General features: G+C 38.7%; 1 protein-coding gene across 2 annotated transcripts in view; it reads right to left on the bottom strand.

The window, feature by feature from the left end:
* Positions 1-415: 415 nt before the first annotated feature.
* ANO3 (anoctamin 3) overlaps positions 416-23,762 on the bottom strand; it is a 237,347-nt gene continuing 214,000 nt past the window's right edge. For both annotated transcript variants that reach the window (XM_081936174.1, XM_081936175.1), the window contains exons 18-27: positions 20,006-20,042; positions 18,325-18,436; positions 17,162-17,219; positions 16,355-16,452; positions 15,134-15,279; positions 14,882-15,034; positions 9,010-9,157; positions 7,145-7,225; positions 5,906-6,011; positions 416-3,877 (exon numbers count right to left, since the gene is read on the bottom strand). In XM_081936174.1, coding sequence (XP_081792300.1) covers positions 3,695-3,877; positions 5,906-6,011; positions 7,145-7,225; positions 9,010-9,157; positions 14,882-15,034; positions 15,134-15,279; positions 16,355-16,452; positions 17,162-17,219; positions 18,325-18,436; positions 20,006-20,042 — 1,122 coding nt within the window. In that variant the 3' untranslated portion in view covers positions 416-3,694. The remainder of the gene's footprint in view (positions 3,878-5,905; positions 6,012-7,144; positions 7,226-9,009; positions 9,158-14,881; positions 15,035-15,133; positions 15,280-16,354; positions 16,453-17,161; positions 17,220-18,324; positions 18,437-20,005; positions 20,043-23,762) is intronic.

Raw genomic sequence — 23,762 nt, 5'->3', positions numbered from 1 at the left:
TGAATATATGTCTGGACTGAATCATTTGTTAGTTTAGGACAGTGATTGTAAACCTGTTGGGCTCAGTCTGTCAAATTCAGTAAATACTTAATTTGACTCTGCTGGCATCTCTGTCCCCCCCATGTAGTCCACCCTAAACAATGTCACTTGGCAGCACCGCCAAGTCCAGCCCTCGACTTCAGTCTTCTGCCACTCAAAAAGATCATCTTGTGCCATTCCTCAAGGTATATGAAGAAGAAAGAAACTTTTATCAAGAAAACAATATGGATGCGGGCATGAACTTGTCAAGAGCTGAGACCAACATTAAGATCTTTTTTGTTTCTTTTATAAATTCCCACTTTTGTGCTCTCACACAGTAAGCGACAACATTTAATGGGAGGGAAGTAGAGTAAGACTAGTAAGTAGTAAACAAATATTTATTTTTCAAGCAAGTTTTTTTTTCTCTTGAATGCACCAAGACACTGAGTTGAGTCGGTAATAGTTAAGACATTCTGGACTAATAACAAACTGTAGATTTTGAAAGACAGACTGTAGCTGCTCATGCAGTCTGTTTGAAAGAACATGCATAGACCAAAGTTATTGTAGGCTAGATCAACAATGATCTAAAGCAATTTTTTTTTGCATGAATGCTAGTTTTGAAGCTCTGCGGCTTTGCATGCATATACCACTGGTATTGGTCATTTCAAAATACAAGTATTTAGAAGTACAAAAAACAGGAAGTTGAATCTTTAACCAGCACTCATGTAATGCATATTTCCTGAGAACAGTGTGTGCCGTATATCTTTATAAGATAATATGCATTCAATGCAACTTAGTAGTAAACCAAACCCAGCAGAGCATTTCTCTCAGCTAAAGCCTATAACTCTCTGTACATTAGCAATCTTCTAGGACACTGTTGAGACCCAATTTATTTTAAAGAAAGGAACACAAACAGTTTTTTTTTTATTATTTCAGAAACTTTCCAATAACTGCAAAATAAAATTTATAGATTTGCAAAATCAAAGCCATTAAACTTTCCAGCTGGGGAAGTAACTAGAATTTGTAATTTTTCACCATAGAAACTGGATTAAAACTTTCATTATGTTTGTATTGGGGTTACAGGAGTGCAAACTTATATTTAATGCATCACAATGTTTTTCTGACATTTTTGTTTAGTAATTAGGAAGATGTTTACTCAGAATGACATTTGTTTGTCTAGGAGAAGAATTTAGAATTTCAAATTTACGCGTTAAATTAATGGCACTGGCAAGTCCTTGAAACCACAGAACCTGGTTTTGAGAATGCAGCATACGTTTGTCCTATGATTAATTGGAATAAACAGTGATAAACAAAACACCAATTAACAGGAATACAAGTTGACAAACAGAATCCATTCTAAAGCTTGGGTCCTGCCAAGGCAATCAGAATTGCAGTACGGCAAAACTTAAGTGTTAGATAAAGCTAACATAAAATATGCTTTGCAGCATGCAAAAAAGTGCACTGTGTACTGATTTTGAAAGTTTTGGGAAAACTGATGCACCCATAAAGTTTGCAGGCTGGCAAGCTTTTCTATTCACGGGTGCACAGGGGTAGCATCAGTGTTGACATGTGCAATATTATCCTGGGATTAAAACACATGGGAAATCAGTAATGGAAAGGCCTGGAATTAATATCTGTATAAGCAATTGCTGGATCAGAGAATCAATATCAATAGTAATATTATAAAGCTGATTGTTATAATGTAAGACAGTATTTTGAAGAAAGAGGAAGGAAAAACTCCTTGAGAAGTAGAATAATGGTGTGGGAATGAAATCACTGATGGTTTCAAGTGAAAGAGAAGATGCATTTCATGCAAATAGTGTAATATCACATCTATAAACCATTTCTTTACATGAGATATATTTGCTGTGCTTTGCTATATAACGATACAAAACCTGGACAGCAGGACACCTTTAAAACTTGCTTTGGTTGATATAAATAAGAAACCTTAGTATACCTGATCATTTTGTAAAAGGAAAATGCAGAACTTTGGAGAGTTTCGCATATAAGTAAATCTCACACACATTTTTTAGTTTGGTGTTTCATATTCTTCCTCATTTAAAAAAAAACCCAAGAAAAGCAGTTAATAAATAATTGTTGTGACAATCACTTCTTTGACACCTTCTAAGTGTTATTGTTGCCTGGTTCTGGAAGTTGAGTATCACCATAGTTATTTGAAGGAGTTTTTAGATACATCTTGGCAAGACATTCCATGGGAGAATAATTTAATCCTATTTCTCTTCCTACTTCCATAATTTGTTTTTAAAGGAAAAAAAAGTGTTACGTACGGTCCTATCTCTTTTCTTGGAAAAGCAGTTCAGTGCTGTTATGCCTCATTTGCTGCATAAGCAGGAAGCTTGCATACGGTAAATAATAACATTGGTATCATATTTGCTACAGACTGAGACATTTCAGGTTGACATTTTTGTGAAATATAAAATATTCACAGAGTTATACTTCCACATGCTGCTTCTGCATGCTGCGTTAGAGCATGGATAGGACAGTTCACTTAAGAGGTATGAGGAAACGGCCTTCAGTTGCACATTGAATATCAAGAGCAATGGAAAATGCCACATATTTTCCCCAAAGAGTTGAGTCATCAAGGGCAGGGCAGTGGTGAGTCAGCATCCCAAGTTTTCTGAACTGGGGAAAAGAAACACTCATGCAGTTTTATGCACATCAAAGTATGTGCAGAATGAGCCAAGTAGGCTTATAGGCTTCTGCATTCAGCTGCAATTTCTCCAAGGCCAGGATCATTTTCTTTGTATAAGAGTTTTAGCTGAGATATACATTGCTCTGCACGAAGATTCAAAGTACCTCATGCAATAGTGGATCATTGAATCTTGGCTCGAAGTCTTGCTTTGTATGTGTGTCTGTGCGTGTCTGTTCATGTGTACACATACATAGGAAGACATACACATATGGGTATGCACACACATGCACATATACACATACGTATCTGCACACACACACACAGAGACACACAGTAGATGTGCATGTCTGCATGTGCATGTCTATGCACACCCGAATGTACATTGAATTATGCATACAAACCAACAAAAGTGATGTGCAAAACATCAAACTGCATAGTAAATATAGGACAGGCTGACCTCCCTTTTAACATCCACAATCTCAGCAAGAGACAAGGATAAACCTGACAAAACGGGAAGCCTCACGGACTGTTACAGCATCAACGGATGGCCACTAAGGCAGCAATTGTCTGAGTTTTTCATTCATTTAACAGAAGGGGTAGAAGTAGTGAATAAGCACATCATTTTTTTAAAAAAAAATTAAAAATAAACCCCTTACTATGAAAGTTTAACCAATAAGTAAAGGACTCTACATTTTCTCAGATCTGTTGGGTTTATTATGTGCTTGCCCAGTAAATTCTCCTCTTCTAGAACTTCTGATCCTCTATGGTCTTTTTTTTTTTTTTTTTTTTTTGAGCAAAGAGCATGGAAGAAGAACGGTTGATTGTGTCTGCTGGTAACAGGATTTTTTCCAATTGTACAAGAAAGCTTGATAACATTACTTCCTTATATCAACACACATACACAGCTTGATTCTGTTGTCTTCTTTCCAAATCCCATCTTCATCTTGACTTCTGGAAATGTTCAGTCATGATGTTTCTGCTGATGGTTTTTGCCCCCTTGTTTATTTCATCCTTTCTTATCAGCTAAGGCCATTCATGGTGATACTGCCTACCATTCTTTTTCCGCTCTCTTTGCAAATGCTCCAGCTCAGCCTCATACATCATTTCCTGAACTAAGTATTTCTCCCTTCGCATTCTGTCACATAAGTCTTTGGGCATATCTGGAATCAGGTAGGCAATGAAAGATTTTATTCCAAAAACGAGATGCTGAAAGAGAGAGAAAGAGAGAGAGAGGTGAGTATACATTTTTAAAATGCTCATGCTTATTTGATGTTGTTTGGAAATGTCCAGTATACTTCCTGCAAAAACCAAATTTGTCCTTGGGCATTGTCATTCTATAAATTTGTCCTTCATAGACACACATTCCCCTTTGTCAAAATCTGCAAGATGGCAGGCACATTAAGATTAAAAACTTGTTTCATGCCATAACCACCATCTTGATTCCTTTGATCTTTGATTCCTGACAAACTCAAGATTGATTCAGTCTTCCATCCTTCCGAGGTGGGTAAAATGAGGACCCAGATTGTTGGGGGCAATATGCTGACTCTGTAAACTGCTTAGAGAGGGTTGTAAAGCACTATAAAGTGGTGCATAATTCTATTGCTATTCCTCATGGATGCCCTTTCCGCAAAACCTCTTGTTTCATTAATTTTCATAGTACCTTAACATTTCTTTGGAATTTTTAATTGTTACTGAATTTAGGGGAGTTTTATATTTGTGGGAGGTTTTTTTTTAGGGGGGGAGGTCATATATTGAGTCATTTGGGTCATTATTTGGTATCATATTTTTGTCATCCCATTGTTTCTGATGAAGTGAACTGGATTTTATAAAAGTTTAGGGTTTTAATAAAATGTTAGTCGCTAATAAAAGTGTCACCATAGATCATCACAGCTCTCCTCCTACAGTATTGATAACTAAATCATGGAAAGCCAGGAAATCCTTAGATGCTGGAATTTACGACTGCAGAATGAAACATTGGTGAACTTCATTGATTGCCTTAACACTAGAATTCTGACTATTAATTTTTCTAACAATTTAATTATCATTTTAATGAAAAAATGGAATGCACATTTCCCCATCAAATGAATAATCATGATTATATTTCTATTAATCCTTTAACTACTTTTATCCTTTTGGTGATAAGTAAAGAAATACATGGAGTTTATCCTAACCAAGAAATATGATATATATACTTTGAGGTCTTTCAACATCTACAGGTTGGCTTTTATGTAAGAGATAGGATTTCTGACAGCACACCTGTTATCCTTGGTGAAAAATAAGTTCTTTGAGGAATAAAATTAAGTTAATTTATCATGTGCTTGAAGGTTTGATAAACTCATTTAATTCATTTTAATATTGAGTAAGCTTCTTTTATATTGATAATAATTACAGTGTATTTCAATTAAGTCTTGCATAAATTCTTCAGCATTTGGACCCTAGGGATCACAAATTTCTGTTTTGGATAATTCCAGGCATCATAAAATTGGCTTAAACACCCGTTTGCTATGTGTGGATGTGTGCAATTATGTGCATGCATTCATTGGTAGATCACTCCCTTGCTAATCAATGTTTTTAGCCTAGCATGTTACATGAATGCAGCCAGTGTTGCTACACATAATCCACTTCTAAAGAACTACCATATTTTTCTGAGTATAAGACACACCGGAGTATAAGACTCACCAAGGTTTTAAGAGGCAAATTAAGAAAAAAAAAGGTTTTGCACTCTGCAAACCTCCCCAAAATGGCCCGTTTTTCGTGAAAACGGGTCCATATTTTTGTCAAAAAAAAGGCATGGATAGCCCTTAGGAGTCTTTTAGAATGTTCCGGGGGGGGGGGGGGTTGAGCAAAAAATGGGCCATTTTTCGTGAACACGGGCCCATTTTTTGTCAAAAAAAGGGGCATTAGAAGCCTATAGAGTGCTTCTGGGGCACTCTATGTGGAGGGAAATTTGAGCAAATATTCTTTGCTCATTTCTGCCTTCCCCAGCCTCCAGGAGCTCTTTGAAAGCCTCCTACAAGATATGCACCACCATTTTGGTGAAGAGGGCAGAGTTTCGGGAGGCTAAAAATGCTGTATTCAGTGTATAAGGTGCACCCAGATTTTCAGCCTCTTTTTTGAGAGAAAAAGATGTGTCTTATACTCTGAAAAATACAGTAATAGAAACTTGTATGGACTTTTTTTCTCCCTGCATGAGACAACTAGGTGGCTCTCCATTCAATTCTCAATTTTACTCACCTCAAAGACTATAATGAAAGCCAATCGAGCTGCTAAAACATGCCAGAACTGTAAGGTGAATTCATATGGAGTTGAACTCCATGGAGGTGCTCTGTAATCTCTATACCTGTAACAGAAGCAAAGAAGGGCAACAGTTTATTCTATCTGTTGTCTATACAGTGATCCTTTTCAGATGTCGACATGCACAGCCATTCATGCACAGCCTCATTCTTAGATACATGTATTTGTCTGTATACACACCCACACCCACCCATGGTCCCACACTCATCCCCCCACCCATCCATACATCCATCCGTTCATCCATCCACTCATCCACATACATATAAATATATACATACATATGCATATTTCACAGACAGAGACGGACAAATAGAGATATTTGACCACCACAGGGAACAATGACTGAAGAGATAACCATGCTTATACATGAAAAGGGTTGGTATGTCATAACATTTTATTATTTATCCAGTTCTTTTTAGTATATTGAATTTCTGGTTAATGATCATAATAGATAGCATATATCTCTTATAATTGATGCACACCCACACCCACCCACACCCAGAGAGAGACAGAGGAATATCTGCAATAAAGAAATGGAATAACAGCAAATGGAAAGAGGAAAATGAATATGGGTCAGTTTGCTTCTCCTAATCTCAAACTCTCCAGAGAACTGCAGCACAAGCCCTTTAAATATAGGTTGGATTAGGCTGCATTAGGCAAAAGCACATTATAAAATGTGATCCTTCATTATTTATGGGACATCCACACCATGTGCACTGGGGACGTAAGTAGCAAGGGGGAGGACTTTTGCTGACAAGAAGAGATGAAAGTGTTTTTTCTTTGTTTGTTTTGCATCCTTTCTCAAAGGAATAGCTCTTTCTCTGCTTGGTGGCTTTGTTGCTGAACTTCTACTGAGATTTTTTTTCCTGTCATTTTTACCTTTACTTTGTTAGACTTTGATATTTTTTACATTGCTATAAGTACCATTCAGCTCTACAGACTTAGGGATATAAATACTTTAGATCAATTAAAAAATGATGAATGCATATTGCATCAAAATAATTGATTGAATTCACTTAAAGATACGTGGGGTGACAGTTTTAACGTCTCTCTCTCTAAATTCCCACATTGATCAAAAGTTAAAAAAGCAAATGTAGAATTTAGGATTTTGACAGTTTCCACATACAATCAGAATTATCTCCATCCTGGAAGTTACAAATCCATGCTTGTAATACATACCTGCAGTACCCTGAATATCCCTTGCCGAGTTCACTGAGATCAAATATTGATAAGCTACTGTTGACATATCCCCTCAAACATCTAGGAGATAAAAAAAAGACTAATTAATACATTTGGTCCTGAATAATTACTTTGTCAGAAACCAGGCATGCAAAACATGTTTCATTCACCCTGGTTGCCCTTACTCATGCATGCCTACATATGTTATGGCATGCTGGTCATATCTTCAGTGGATGATGAGGACAAAATGTCATAGAATTTCATATGCGGGTAGCAGGAGCTATGCTGCAAGAAAACCATAAAGCTCTGAGTATGTGCAATGAAGTTTATGCCTTGGAAATTGATGCATGCACATGTAGATTCCCCACCCCTCGACTAACATTAATGCTAAATAAAAAAACTCCTTCCTGTCATTCAGTTTCAACAATTGTGGGATGCTGAATGAAATTAGTTCCCTTCTCAAAGTGAAAAAGGATGTCAAAGTGTGTTTATGGACAGGATTCGGATAGACAGCCCCTACTATAGAAATCTGTATTTGGAATCCTAAACTGGAGGCATTATTTTCACATGATGATGCCACTGGTAAAATAATGGACACCAAGGTAGTAATATTTCAGTTTGCTAAATAATTATTTGGTTGCTAGATATTTAGTACCCATCCTACAAAGAGCCATTAGTACATATCAAAAAATATAAGATAATGTTGATTCCATGGAAACTTCTATTTTGATCTAATTTATGCTGTTTTTCATGCAAGTTTGATTTAAACTCAATAAATATATATATTTCTTCCTGCTCAGATCTAAAAGAAAATGTTAATGAAATGAGGACCATGCCAAGGCATTTTCATGGAAACATTTATTGAGGTCATGGGCTAAGGCTTAGAATAGAAGCTCATCTGTTTATTTCTTTATAAAAAGAATTGAAGATTATCTGGGGGAAAAGGTCACAGCCATAGCATGGATAATGGAACAGAATTAGTGAGAGAAAAAAAAAAACCTATCTGCATGACACAATAACTCTTCTGTTTTACCTACCTATTAAATGTGTAACTGTAAAGTCAAAGAATCAAAAAACATTGTCAATCGAAATTTAAGAAATTGTAAATAGCAAAAATAAACGAAACTGAAATAGCAGACTATTAAGTCAGAAATTCAGAAGTAAGCAATCTGATTATTTCTAAAGTTTTGGACTTCAATCATAGCTGATACATTTTTTGTGAAAGTTGTGGCCCAAAACATATGGAAGATCATAGGTAGTTTCCTTTTAAGATAAGGAGCCTACTTTTGACATTGTGGATTATCTGTATTTTTGTAAGCAAACCCCTGCCATGGTCTGCTGATGAAATGCTAGTTTTAGTGATATCAGGATATGAGATCTACTGAAATGAATGTTCTGAGGTTGAGGAATGGAATAGGAGATTTTTCTAATATTATTTTCAAGGTTCTGGATTTTAGTTTCATCTAGTAAGGGCCTGATGAACAAGTAAACTTGCAATATTATTTTATTTGTGTGATATTTGTCACAGGTAGCATAATATTTTTTAAAAGCATCTTCACAGTCTTGAGCATATTAAGGCACTGAAACTGTGAAGCTGTTCCTCTGAATACAACAAACTTAAAAACAACACAGTTCGGGTACATAAGCTGAAGACAATGATTCTGCAAGTAGAGATTGATAAAGATTTTTGAGCTTCATTGGCACAACCTTTGGTATAGATGTAGTTTGTCAAAATAGAAAAGTCATAGACAAATTGCAAGCGGTAAATTCCCCAAGGGGGAAAGCAAATCTGCTGACAAACTTGATGAAAATGCAGAAGTTAGGACATCGGTTAAAAAGTAAAAGGATAGCAAAGGCAGAATTACTTTTCCTGTCTGTATCCTTCGTTGATACAAGGTCCATATTTGTATGCATAAACAAAACGTGGGATATAGTCCGAAGTAATGGCAATGACAAAAGCATTGGTAATTACAGCTAGAACTCCTATTCCCTCGAGGATACCATACCAGATACCTAGAAGAGAAGAATTACAGTATGACTAAATACAAAGCTGATAAAGCATCATAAAGATTTATCCAGTTACATAACAGAATTAAACAGCAATTTCCAAAAATGCTGTGGGTCTTGCCCTTCATTTAAATTAGTCTAGGAAATAAACATCCACCTGCCCTTTGCTGTCACAATAAATGATAATCCATTTTGCCTCACTTATAGTTCTAACATCATACATGCATTAAAAATGTGCTTTCATACTATATCAACTTGTTGCAGGAGTCTCAACTGAATGATGGTGATATAGAGATGGAACAACTGCCTGTTTGGTTCAGTTCATTGCATTTTTACACAGAACAGAGGCAAGTCCTACCTGCCAATGACTACTTCAGCTTCAACTGCAATAATACACGGGCAAACCATAGATACAAACTAAAGGTAAACCGCTCCAAACGCGATTGCTGAAAATATGACTTCAGCAACAGAGTGGTCAATGCTCTACCTGACTCTGTTGTTACATACTCAAACCCCTGTAACTTTAACCTTAAACTGTCTAGCGTGGACCTCACCTCTTTCCTAAGAGATCTGTAGGAGGACGTGCATAAGCATACAAGTGTACCTACAGTCCCTGGTGTGCTGTCCCCATCTATCCATACCCATTTACTGTGTTCATGTCTGTTAGATACTGATATCTACTACAGTGGTTTCCACCAAGGCCCTATGTTCTGGCGGGAACAGAGTTTTAATCCTATTGGTCAAAGGGTCTGACAGCTCCCTATAAAAGGGCTGCTGTCAGACTCAACGTTCTCTTGATTGTTCTTACTTGTTGTACTTTAATAAAGAGCTGTTGTTGCCTTTAGCCTTGTGTGCCTTTCCATTACCCGATCTAACACTGGGACGAAGGTGGGATTGGAAGACAACTAGGCGAACCAAAAAGAGTGTAGCAATCCAGCAAGTACATCCAGTCCGGAGTTCAGTGTGGCTTCGAGCAGCCATTTTTGAGCAGTAAAATCAAAATGCCTTCAGAACACAAAATGGCCATGCACGCCCCACCAACTCCCTATGACCCAGTCATCGAGCACTTGTATATGCTACGGTTTGACTGTTTCCTCGAGGCCAATGACCTTATGGGCCTTTCTGAAGGCCACAAGAAGAACATGTTGCCGGAAAGTGTTTGAAATGGTGAAAGACCTCTCTGAACCAATGCCGCTACAATCGGTTGCTTGGTCTGTGCTCCAGCAGACACTGAGGACCCACTATACCCCAAAACCATCCAAGCATGTTCGCCGGCATGAGTTTAACATCAGAAACCAGAAGGAGGGCGAATTGATCAACGACACTATGAAAAGCTGCAGTGTACTGTGAGTTCCGAGACCTAGACGAACTCATTCTTGACCGCATAATTTGCGCCGTGCGTGACATTAACATACAGAGGAGGTTACTCACTAAATCTAACCTCACTCTGCAGATTGCCTTGGACAAAGCCAGGGCGTCCGAATTGGCTGTCAAATCCACTGAAACTCTGCAGCGCCAAAGTGTTCCACAAGACACCCGAAAGAGTACATGTGTACATCACGAGGCTGCAGAAGCCGAGAGCTCAGAAGGTGAGGAAGATGATAGCTGCTGCATGAGCAGTAGCTGTGCCCAGCTGGCACGCAAATTCAAACTGCGTCTCCCGCCTTGCGCTAGCTGCGGAGGAGATCATGCCAGATTGGCTTGCCGTTTCTGCGACGCTACCTGCCAGTGCTGCGAGTGAAAGTGGCACACACCAAGGTGTGCCGGAGCAAATTCCCTGCTACTACCTGGCAGCCAAGAAGCACAGAAAACTGCCAGCAGAGCCCCAACCAAGGGGCCTGGCAGAAGCCACCACGGTGCTCAGAGGGCGACACTAGAGTCACCTACCATACATCAATTGACCAAATCCACACCAGTTGGCCAAAAAAGCTGAAGGTCACAGTCCTCATTGAGTATTCTCCATGCAAGATGGAGATCAACACCGGGTCATCACTGACCATCATGCCGTGGTCTATCCCTAGCCTGAAGAAACAACATCTACGCACCCCTGACATCTGCTACTTGATTACCAGGAACCTGGGTCCCTATCATGGGCCAAAGCACCTTCCAGGTGAAATTCAAGCATTTCAGCAGCCAACTCCCAGTGACGGTAGTCAGCGGCAACCTGCAGAGCCTCCTGGGGCTTGACTGGTTTGAAGCCCTGGGCCTAGAAGTGACCATTATCAACGTTTTGAAAGATGGCGCCGCCGAAGCCATTTTTAAGGAGTTCGAGGACGTCTTCAGCACCAGTCTGGGTAAGTATGTGGGGACTCCAAACTCTTTTAATTTGGACCCCAATATAGCCCCCATAAGGCTAAAACACAGGAGAGTATCTTTTGCTCTCCGCCCCAAAATTGATAGGAAAAATTGACAAGCTCGTAGGTCAGGGAATCCTTGAGCCAGTTGATCATGCACTCTGGGAGACCCCTATTGTGACACCTGTCAAATCTGATGGGTTTGTCTGCATCTGCATGGACTACAAATACACAATCAATAAAGTGCTACAACAAAGCACTTACCCTGTACCCATTGTACAGCATTTACTACATTTTCTAGGTCCTGGAAAATATTTGCAAAATTGTACATGATGCAGGCATACCAACAATTGCCTGTAGATGGCACTACGGCGGAGGCCCAAACCATTGTGACGCACAGGGGTGCATTCAAATGTCACTGCCTGCAATTCGGTGTTAGTATTGACGCAGGACTGTTCCAAAGCACCATGGAACAGCTTTTGCAGGGGATTCCAGGAGTCGTCCCCTATTTTAATGACATCTTGGTATTGGCTGCAAATGAGGTGCAACTTTTCAAACGTTTGCGAACAGTTTTGACTAGAATTAGAGACAAAGGCCTCCGTCTCAAAAAAGAAAAACGCCAAATTAACGTGCCAAGGGTTGGATTCTTAGGGTACCTAATCGATGGCTCTGGGATTCACCCGACCACCCAAAAAATTCAAGCAATCCAGGATGCCCCTACACCTCACAATCAAACTGAGCTGCAGGTGTTCCTTGGGCTCCTTAATTTCTACAGCATCTTTCTTAAACAGAAATCCACCGTTGCCGAGCCCTTACACCATCTCCTGGCAAAGAACGCGAAGTGGTCCTGGGGCAGAGCTGAAGCTGCCACATTTGTCATGGTAAAAAGACTCCTGTTGGCGGACACTTTTCTCTACAATACAGCCTGACCCTGCCGTTGGTGCTGACCTGCAACGCTTTTCCGTTTGGTGTCGGCGCCATCCCCAACCACCACATGCCCAACAGAACCAAGGCTCCCATAGCCTTTTACTCTAGGATTTTGTCTGCTGCTGAGCGGAAATACATCCAGCTGGACCATGAGGCTTTGGCTGCTGTGGCCGGAGTAAAGAGGTTTTATGAGTACCTATATGGCTGTGATTTCAAACTAATTATGGACCACAAGCCACTACTGGGTTTTCTGGCTGGGGACCGAGCTACCCCAGTGTCATTATCACTGTGGATGACCAGATGGACCATCTTCCTATCTGCCTACTTTTACCGTATCATCCACCGACCAGGTGCCACTTTGAGGCACACCGACGCTTTGAGCTGCTGCCTGAACTTCTTGCTGACCCTACCCCGGCACACCGACGCTTTGAGCTGCTGCCTGAACTTCTTGCTGACCCTACCCCGAGATACCAGTCCTTCTCATTAACTACCTTGAGACTGGTCCTGTCTCGTCCACTGATGTCGCCCGTCACTCTGCAAAGAACTCCACCATCAAACAGATTTTGAACTGGGTGTGGAGGGGGTGGCCCAAGGGGCCTGTTGGGGCTGATCTCAAAATGTATTTTAGCAAATGTGATGAGTTATCTGTTGTAAATGGCTGCTTACTGTGGAGGGACTGGGTAGTTGTTCCACCCAAACTGTGTATTGCAGTATTAGAGGCTTTACATGTAGGGGCATCCTGGAATTGTCAGGATGAAGTCTTTGGCTAGGAGTTACATGTGGTGGCCTAACATGGACAGGGAGATAGAAGAATGGGTGGCCACCTGCACACCGTGCCAGGAGTACAGACCAGCTCCCCAGAGGCACCCGCTAAGCAGTGGGAGCGTCCTTAAGCACCGTGGTCTAGGGTGCACATTGACTTTGCTGGCCCAGTTCATGCCAGACATTCCTTGAAGTTGTGGAAGCCTACCCAAAATGGCTAGAGGTAGTTCTAATGACCTCCACTACAGCAAAAGCGGTCATTAAGGTACTACAGAGACTTTTCTCCATGCACGGCCTGCCCGACATCTTGGTCTCTGATAACAGGCCTCAATTCACAGCCATGCAATTTGAGACCTTCCTAGCAGCTCAGGGAATCAGGCATGCCCTGATTGTGCCATTCCATCTGGCCTCCAATGTTTAGGCAGAAAGAATGGTGAGATCTGCAAAAGAGGTCCTCACAAGGATGGGCCCGGTAGATTGGCAAACATGGGTTGATCACTATTTGCTAATTCAGCACATCACACCCAGTGCCACTACAAGGAGAAGCTCCTCCGAGCTTCTCATGGGTCACCGGCTAAGGTCCCACTTAGACCGGCTACACCCAAACTATTCTGCTGCATTTTCCCCTGACTCCACGAGTAAAATTCAGAACTTTAGCATAGGGGATTCAGTTTATGGCCACAACTACACCGGAGGAACTCTGTGGATTCCTGCCACAGTGATAGGCATTACAGGGCCTCGCTCTTATCTTGTAGAGCTCGAGGTTGGAATTGGAGAAGGCACATTGACCAACTCCATGGCCACCTTTCCAACTCAACTCTTAGACAACCAGAGGTAACTCCTGCACGAGATAGCCAAAGCCCTACCCAAATGGAGCAAACACTCACTCCTTTCACAGGCAGCTCAAGCCCGAGGGTACCAGAAAACTTATCTGTTGCAGGCCCGCAGCGAGCTCTGAGCGAACCGGCTCTAGTAGCTCCAACCATGGCCTGTGAAAGGTTCCAGGAGCTTCCACCAAGTGGAGCTGCGGAGCAACCAGGTCCGTCCGACCTGTCCAAAGAACATCCTCCGACTGAACTGCGCAGGTCTGCCAGAGCTACCCAAAAGCATGCCTACCTGGGTGACTACGTAACTAGTAGGATTGTTCCATCCAAGAGGAGAGGGGTGTTAGATACTGGTGTCTACTACAGTGGTTTCCACCAAGGTCCTCTGTTCCAGCAGGAACAGAAGTTTAATCCTATTGGTCGAATGGTCTGACAGCTCCCTATAAAAGGGCTGCTGTCAGACTCAACCTTCGCCGGATTGTTCTTACTTGTTGTACTTTAATAAAGAGCTGTTGTTGCCTTTAGCCTTGTGTACTTTTCCATTACCCGATCTAGCAATGCCCATACTGTGTTCATGTTTATACTTATACCTGTTATCTTCTACATGTTTGATAAAAGAAAGAACGTAAGTAAGTAAGTAAGTCTCTGAGGCTCTCTTGTTCAGGGTATTTAAGTCTTTCAAAACTATCTTGCTTCCCATTTCAGTCTATCCTACGTTATCTGTTTTATTAATGAAAAAAAAAACCACTGGAATCTATACACATGTGACTGACTTATAAAATGCAAACCACCTTTTGCAAAATGTAATTTTGCCTGCAAAAAATTCACAATGAGAAAAATGGCAATGGATCCATAATGACAAATTATTTCTGCTGAAGAAGTCTAACATCAGCAATACACTGATTACATATAGAAAATCTCACCTATGTCAGTTGCTCTTGCAGGCATTGGCCTCCTCCACTGTGTGACAAACTTGTATGCATCAAGCCTGATTTCTATAATATTATTAAGCAAAGCCAGCAAAGGTGCTAGTGGAAAAGCAGCAACAAAGATCGTAGTAAAGCCAAACTGTAGAACTAGAAAGGAAGTTCACATAGTTAGAAATAAGAAAACTGGTAAACAAATCTTCTACCTCCCATCAAAAGAAACATCTTCTTTTCTATCACAATGCTCACCCATTTCCAAGTATTCGTCCATCAGACCATGGAGATTCATGGGCTGTAGATTCCAATCTTTTTCCCACTGAGATAAGGACACTTTATGCTCTAGTAACTGTCCTCCTTTCTTGATCTTGCGTCGTGACCACCAATTCTGGAGTAACCTGCATTAGACAGCCAGAGCATGAAACCTGTAGTGTCACCTGCAGGGTCCCCCCCCCCCAAATGATGTTTGGATTCACCATTCTCTTCCTTTCCTAAAGAAAGGACATCCCTATTTGTGCAGATGGTCCTATCAAGATCTATCAAGAAGTAATGATTATTTTGATGGTTTGTGCAAATTCTCTTTGACTTTGTTTCTTAATAACATATAATTATTAAAGGCAATTCGAGATGGAATATATATTGATTTTGTGATTGCCTTGCATTAGGGTCAGAGATACCCTGTTTCCCTGAAAATAAGAGCTCCCTGGATAATAAGCACAATTGGGCTTTTGAGTTCATGCGCTAAAATAAGCCCTCCCCCCAAAATAAGCCCTCCCCAAAAATATTGCAACACAGCAGTAGCCATCAGGTGACCAGGCTCGCCGTCTCCTGCACCTCAAAAATAATAAGACCCCCCCCAAAAATAATGCCAAGTGCTTATTTTGGGGGTCAAAAGAAAATAAGACTCTGTCTTATTTTCGGGGAAACACAGTACTAAAATAAATATTTTAAACATAGGGTTTTAACGAAAGATTTCAATATGTACCCTAAGAGAAAGCATAAATCCTGCTCTTTCTACTGTTTTGATATTATGTCTTCTTTTTTCTTTAAAAAAAAAACTTTCTCCAATCAATAAAACTGACAAAAAAAGAGACTTATTTTTATGTTGTTCAGGCATTATATTTACATTAGGCAGAGTAGTAGATTTTTAGATGATATGTTCCATTAAATCTACGCTGTATCTACATTTCTAATTAATATGAGCCATTTAAAACAAAAATCTTCTCAAAATAGTATTCAACATCTCCTTAAATAATTATTTTAAACATATTTTTTTCATTCATAGAAGTGTGCGTGTATAAACCCACTGCATCTTTTATATTTACTTAGTCAGGAAACAAAACAGAAATATGGTCTCAGTGAAAATTGGTGGCAACTGTGTCTGTATCAAAATTTGCAAAGAGCAAAATTTGCAGAAACAGGAAAAATATTTTTATTTGATAGAAATATAAAGATACTATGCATCATACTTACGGATAACCAAGCTCCATGAAATTGTTCCACATTTGTTTCAAAACCATGATTACACCCATTTGCAGACACAGATCTATTAAGCAACCACTTGGATGACACTATGGAAAATAAGTCAGTAAAAGAATAACAAAGATTTGCTTTTAATTTAAACTATTCTTGAAGGCAGTTCAATCACTTTAATTAATTTATTTGTTATGTCAGGCAAATTATTTTACATCATTTGATGATTATTTATCTATTTATCATATTTACATGGCCATACATATGACAGAACATGACTTGGGATTATGATGTGCCATCAAGTCAATATTGATAACCCTAAGAAGCATAAGTCATAAATCAGAATAGAGCTGGAAGGGAACTTGAACTGTATTCCAACCCCATGCTCAAGCAGGAGACTCTATATTATTTCAGGCCATCCAGTATCTTCTTAAAAACTCCAGTGATGAAGCACCCACAACCTCTGAAGGCAAGCTGTTCCACTGGTTAATTGTCTTCACTTCTAGGAAGTTTCTCCTTAATTCCAGGTTGCTTCTCTCCTTGATTAGTTTCCATCCATTGTTTCTTGCCCTGCTCTCTGGTGCTTTGGAAAATAAATTGACCCCCTCTCTTCTTTGTGGCAGTCCCTAAAATACTGGAATACTGTTATCATGTCACACCCTAATTTTTCTTTTCTGTAGACTAGGCAGACATATTTAGCCTACCAGCAGCCAAAGAAACAAGCAGTTATGAAAATTAATGTTAAAAGGCAGTAGTTTATAAATATTTTTTTAAAAATAAAACTAAATGAATAAGAAATACTATTACCTCTTCTAATCTCCATTTGTTAAAAAGTTTGTTGTACATTCCAGGACGACCAGCGAATCTGAAAGATAAGATTTCTGCTCCTCAACAAAATGTAGTACAAAGAGAAAAGTTTTACAAGTTGAACAATAAAAAAGATTAAGCATTGTTTGGAATGATTTTGAAATTCTGTACCTATTTTATAACACTATCATATAGACAACCTCTAGAACAGCCTAGTAAAAGACATGGATCATACTCCTAGTTGTTGTTGTGATGTATATTAACAGCAATGCATTGTAGTTTTTTCTGGTGTTTAGTGTGAAATTATTTATATTATTTGAATCTAACAGTCTGACCATAGACAATGATATAACTTTTCATAACTCTCCATGAAACAGCAGTGAGAGCCAAGGAGTTTGAGAACAATGTGTACAAAATAGAGCATGAAAATTCATACAGAAGAAAGCCAGGAGTTATACTAATTGGCCGAGGAACAAAGACACAATCAAGAGAACTGAAACAATGCAATCCTAGCATTTGCAAGAAGCGGCAAATCAGAAAAACAAGTTTTAATGTTACAATGCAAACTCTGTCTCTTATACTTGCACATCATACTACCCATTTTTCATCATCACAGTTACAAACAGATGTCTGAGAATGCAATTCCCATATCACAATATGTATTCAACAAATATAATTTACACCGTTTATCTCTGTATGCAATCTATTGACCTCTGGCCATTTGCTTTGTAAGCAAGAATCAAATGAAGTAGAATTATAAATACTTATCTGAGTTTCAAACACATGCATACCATGTAGTAGATACATAGCAAAATATATAAGTGTACACTTATTACATCTTCCTTTCCCTTCCTTCTGCTCTCCCGCCCACATGCATAACACAGAAAAAATAATCAAGCAAAGCAGCTCCTATCTGCTTCATCAGTTGTCAGTTAGGCTGAGGAACCCAAAGATGATGATGTAGCAACTCATTTATGGTCCTTCCATCCTTCCATCCATCCATCCATCCATCCATCCATCCATCCATCCATCCATCCATCCATCCATTTAGGCACTGGATTGTGAAGCATGCTTTACTGTCCTCTGTTATTCCTGTTATTCCTCTAAAAACAATGTCAATACATCACAAAACTACGTTCTCAATTCACTTTAAGTTAAGTTACCTTCCAAGAAAAAATGCAATGTAGAAAATAGAACTGTTTAAATTGACAAACTGGAAAAGAAACATTTTCAAAGCAAAGCTGTTTTCCCACTCTGAATCTGTTCTGGGGTGTTCTATAAAAAGAAAACAAAAAGTCTCAACACAAAATCCATCATAGACTGTAAAAGAACATAACATTTTTCATTTTAAGCATATACCATATAGATTTTAATCTGCCTATTAAATCAAATACTTAACTTGAAACTTGGAATGGTAAGAATATAATTTTAAATTCTCACCATAACATTGATCTATAGTGAAATTCTTGGAGCCTTTGTAAATTCTCATGTGGAAAGAAATTATAGTAGTATACAAATACATCAAACAAACAGATATAAATATTTGCCAATAAAATTTCTCTCTCTCTCTCTCTCTCTCTATATATATATATATATATGTATGTATGTATGTATGTATGTATGTATGTATGTATGTATGCATGCATGTATACGTACATGCATTCATACATGCATACACAAGCATCCTTATTCTTTGGAGTAAATCCATGGAACTCAATGCTCAATGCACTACCACTAATGTAGAACTGCAATAGAAAATTATTATAATTCTATGACCATTAATTTCTTTAGTGTATTCGGTACCTGGATGAATCTTAGATAGTCAATATCATTTTCAGTGGAATGGGCAGTTTTGTGTTTAATATCTATCACTCGTGACTGTCTTTAGTCTTTAAAATCCTTTATTGCTAATATTAAATGTAACTCCTCTAGAAATTAGGGTGATCAGGTCTGGACTAGGTGACAGCAATGAGATGAGGAAAGCTCTGACTTTTGCTGTCACCCTGTTCCATTCAGATCTGTGGAAACCAGGATTGTTAATCCTAATGAAAATCAGGAACAGAATTTACAGTTCTGAAGGAATGCAAAGATGGATAACTACACATGTATGCAAAATGAAACAAGGTGATGGTCAGTTACTTCTATCTCTTGTAACTTATTGCAAAGGATTATTAGCAAAATAAGATTCAGGTTTGAACAAAAAGTTCTTCCGTTAGGGTTATATTAGAGGTATATGGCTGGTTTGGACATAGCCCTACAGGGTGTAGGAAAGAGTGGAGAGCCAGTTTGGTCTAGTGGTGAAGGTACGAGGCTAGAAAGCAACAGACCACGAATTCCAAGTCCCGCCTTAGCCATAGAAGTCAGCAGGGTGAATTTGGACCAGACACACTTTTTCTCAGCCCAACTCACCCCACAGGGTTGTCATTGTAGGGATAACAGGAAGAGGAAGGTGTATTGGAGATGTTTGTCACCTTGAGTTATTTGTGAAAATAATAATGGTGGGATATAAATAAATAAATAAATAAAATTCATTAAAGTGATGAGCATGTAATCAGTTTGTGGTAATATCTGTACTTCTGGAAACTTTATTAGAACAAGGCAGAACAATTAAGAAACAACGCAAAATAGAATACTACCATAACACTTTATTACTTTATTTTCTTATTTACTTGCTAAGTTTTATTGGCTATTTCCAATGTCAAAACACTGAGTGGTTTAAACCCGAATAAAGCTGTTGGATTAACCCTAATAGAATAGAATATAAAACCTAGGGCCAATACTGTATTCTGCAAGTGCCACATCTCCAGTGGAACTAAAATTATTTTTGGAAGAAATTTTACTTACCTAGATCTGTTAAAAGATAGGCAACTTTTTCATATACCTGAAAGCAACATAAGAGAACAAGATACATTTTACAAACATCCAACTTTAAAACATGATTTTTTTAATTCTAAAAAGCATTTGTAAAAATAACCTCTAATCAAACTTCTTAATGATGAATATTTTCTACGGTAAACAATAGGAAAAAAATTAAAGGCATCTTATGCCTTACCTATGAATAGCTTGATCAAGATTGTGAGTGTGTTAAAGGTTTGCCCTCAAGAGATATGCAATAGACTGTATCAAGAGAAGGCTAACTGTTTAATTGGCAAAGAATGGTGTGCTTGTGCCCGCAGATTGAGTGCATTTCAAACTGGAATTTCCAGTTTTATAGATATCAGTCCTAGTAAGTAATCCACACCCATTCTTCTAACTTCTAATTTCTACCCTGTGGCAAATTTAAATGATATATGTTTCTCGGAATATCTCCATAATTTTAAGAGCTTTGCCTTTCTGGAAAGTGCTTTGCCTGCACTTGTTGTGTTCCAGCTATCAGATTTCAGTTAATTTTTATATTGTTAGAGAAAGGCATCAAGGATGGATTTCCCCAGTGCAATAAACACAGAGAGCCATTAACAAACAGCAAGTTGCTATGACACATTTATTCTTCGCCATTTTAATAACACTGATAACTGCTATAGTAACGGACCGTGATTCCGTTGAAGGAAACCTTCAAAATGATCACCTAGCAAAATTTACAGTTGACACCAAATCAGCTTGTCATTGTGATCCCTGAACTCTTATCTCTCTGCTGAAATTCCCCAAGAATAAGTAGAGAGATAAACACATTTTTTTAAGTCTGCCTTCCTGAAAAGTGCATTGCCTCACTCAATATATTTTCTTGTTCAAGCTTTTGCTCAAACCTCCTCATGCCTTGCACTCCTCATGCCTTGCACGGAGCATTCTGAAAGAATCATCTGTGGAAAGGGGGCAAAAAAGTCAAGATGGGAGCTAGGATCATGCAATTGAAACCCACCACTTTTTCACACCCCTAAAAAAGGGCTGAAGTTTCAATGGTATATTTGCAATAAAATCTCAGTTATTTAAAAACTCCTCTGCAGGCATTCCTGCATTTTGGTGTGTGTAGCACTCCCTGCAAATGCTAACAATGCTTGCTTATTTGATGTTTATTTTGAAATGGGGAAAAAAAGTCATCTGCAGTCATGGAATACAGTCCTCAATATGGATACAAAAAACAGAAGGCCTCATCTATTAAAAATGTAATGTTCTTAGGGAGATTAGAGATATGGAAGTAAAGGGGATAATAGCTATGAAATCCCGCAAATGCATTCAGTTCAATAGCATTTTGACAAGGGAAGCGATTTACTTGTTTCCCTCGGTTCAATTTAAAATAGAATTTTTAATTAAAATCTGTACTGCAGCAGGAAAGGCTTCTACGAAGCTGTACCCATATTTAAAATGCAAATTGGACTGAATTTAACTTCTAGATTTTGCCCTTCTCTGACATTTTTGAAGTGTGGGCATCTGCAAATATTAAAGTTTGTATTTTCAGAATGTCCAAGTACTTTTGTTGAGTTTTATATTTCGTTGGGTAGCGGAGTGAGCTCCTGTTACTTGTCCCAGCTTCTGCCAACCTAGCAGTTCAAAAGCATGTAAAAATGTAAGTAGAAAAATAGGGACAACCTTGGTGGGAAGGTAACAGCGTTCTGTGCACCTTCAGTATTTAGTCATACCAACCACATGCCTATGGAGACGTCTTTGGACAGCACTGGCTCTTTGGCTTTGAAACGGAAATGAGCACCCCCCCCCTAGGGTCAGGAACGATTAGCATATATGTGCAAGGGAAACCTTTACCATAACATGCTGTAGTCTAAAATACAACTAATAACGGGTAGGATTGATGGCAAATAGCAATAGTAATAGCAATATGTGTGTGTTATTGTTGTTGTTGTTGTTATTATTATTATTATTATTATTATTATTATTATTATTATTATTATTATTATTTACGAGAAATATATTTATAAATATATCTTTTTGAGGGAAATCAACTTTCTCGATTAAATACCTATTGTCTCATTGTGTTTAAACTGCACAGTAACCAAACATAAGATTACATCAACATAGAATGAACCTATTAGAACAAATAGTTCCAAAATTCCTACTTCAGTCCAGGAACTGAAGAACTCTTGAATTTAGAAGTGGATGTTATGTCACTGATGTACTTTTCTTTTTTCCAGGCTCCCAGTGGTGTATTAGCAATTGTACTCCAGAAAATAAACAGGGGCAAGATGAAAACTAAATGTGACTTGAATTTATAAACATTTCAGCAACATTCAAATTCAGAACAAGTTTACAATTATGTGTTTAATGTTTTTCTCTTTCTGTTCTGTTATAACTTTGGAAGGCTTCATGTGAAGAATGCAAGTATTCAAGCTGTCTGCACTATGTGGTTTGAAGTACCAGCCAGCTAATTAAGTCTTGCTTATTTTTCAGTCGTAGTGTACCTTAGTGTGTACTATATGGATGCCTGTCTTATTACTAATGGTCTGCAGCATCAAATGGTTCTTTGTTCATCCCCTGAGAGTGCTTTAGTGTCTGATTTGGCTAGAAAGTATGAGTGCCTTTATCATGTGAGAAATGCAGATAGCAATCAATCAGTGGGCTACCTCAGCCATGGCATTGACTGCAAATGCTTGCTGCAGAACAGCCTGACTTATATCTGTTATAATCTCATTTCCAGACCAAGAACTTTCATTTGCCATACCTTAGGGATTATCATGTGATGGTAACAGCGTTTTAGTTTTTAAAAAGCATTTTCATTCTTCTGGATTCTGATTTTAAGTAAGTATTTTGAGCTATTTTTGCTGGTATACTGTAAGCTATCTAGAAAGCTATTGTTGACTATCTTAAGACAATTCAGCTATTGGTTGTGTGAACATTGGTTGGTTGAACATTAATTTCATCATTACATTTTAAAACCTTTCAACAAGGTTTATTTACAAGTGTCTATGGAGGTACTCAATCATCTAGGTCAGGGGTGTCAAACTCAAGGCCCAGGGGCAGGATCTGGCCTGCAGGGCCACCCTGGAAACAGCAAAGGACTGGTCTATGGTGCCTCTGCCAGCAAAGTTTTCACTGACAGAGGGTTGCAGGAAGCCATCACAGCCAAAAACAGGGCCCGGAAGCCTGTTTTTGCTGGCAGAGCACTTGGACCAGCACAGGAACCTGGACACGAGTGAGGTTGAGCTGGCCATGGCCCCCCTGGCTCCCCAAATCAAACACAACCCTGATGTGGCCCCCAATGAAATTGAGTTTGACACCCCTGAGCTAGGTCATGGTTATCCCAAAGATGCTTCCCCCCCCCAAAAAAAGGCAATCAGACTTTCTTGGTTTTTTTCTTTGAAAATGTTTCACTTCTCATCCAAGAAGCTTTTTCATTTCTGAACTGAAGAAGCTTCTTGAATGAAAAGCTATTGTAAATATTTTCAAAGAAGAAAACCAAGAAGCCTGGTTGCCTTTTGGAAAAAAAGTACCTTTGAGATGTTATTTAAAAGGGTCTTTCCTCACATTCACATTATCTTCACGGCAACACCGTGGTGGACATTAAATTGAAAGATAACTAATGAACTCTGAATTCCATAACACAGTAGGATGCCAGTCCTTAGTCTCACATTTTTATCACACTAGCTCTTGATATGAATTGTGACAGACTTAGCACTTTAACCAGCTTACATAATCAAAATAGCACAGGATTGTG

The sequence above is a fragment of the Natrix helvetica genome (assembly GCF_964273705.1).
Source record: "Natrix helvetica genome assembly, chromosome: 1".
Lineage (NCBI taxonomy): Eukaryota > Metazoa > Chordata > Lepidosauria > Squamata > Natricidae > Natrix > Natrix helvetica.
Note: the sequence above shows the minus strand (reverse complement) of the source record. Positions and strands in the feature narration are given on the sequence as shown.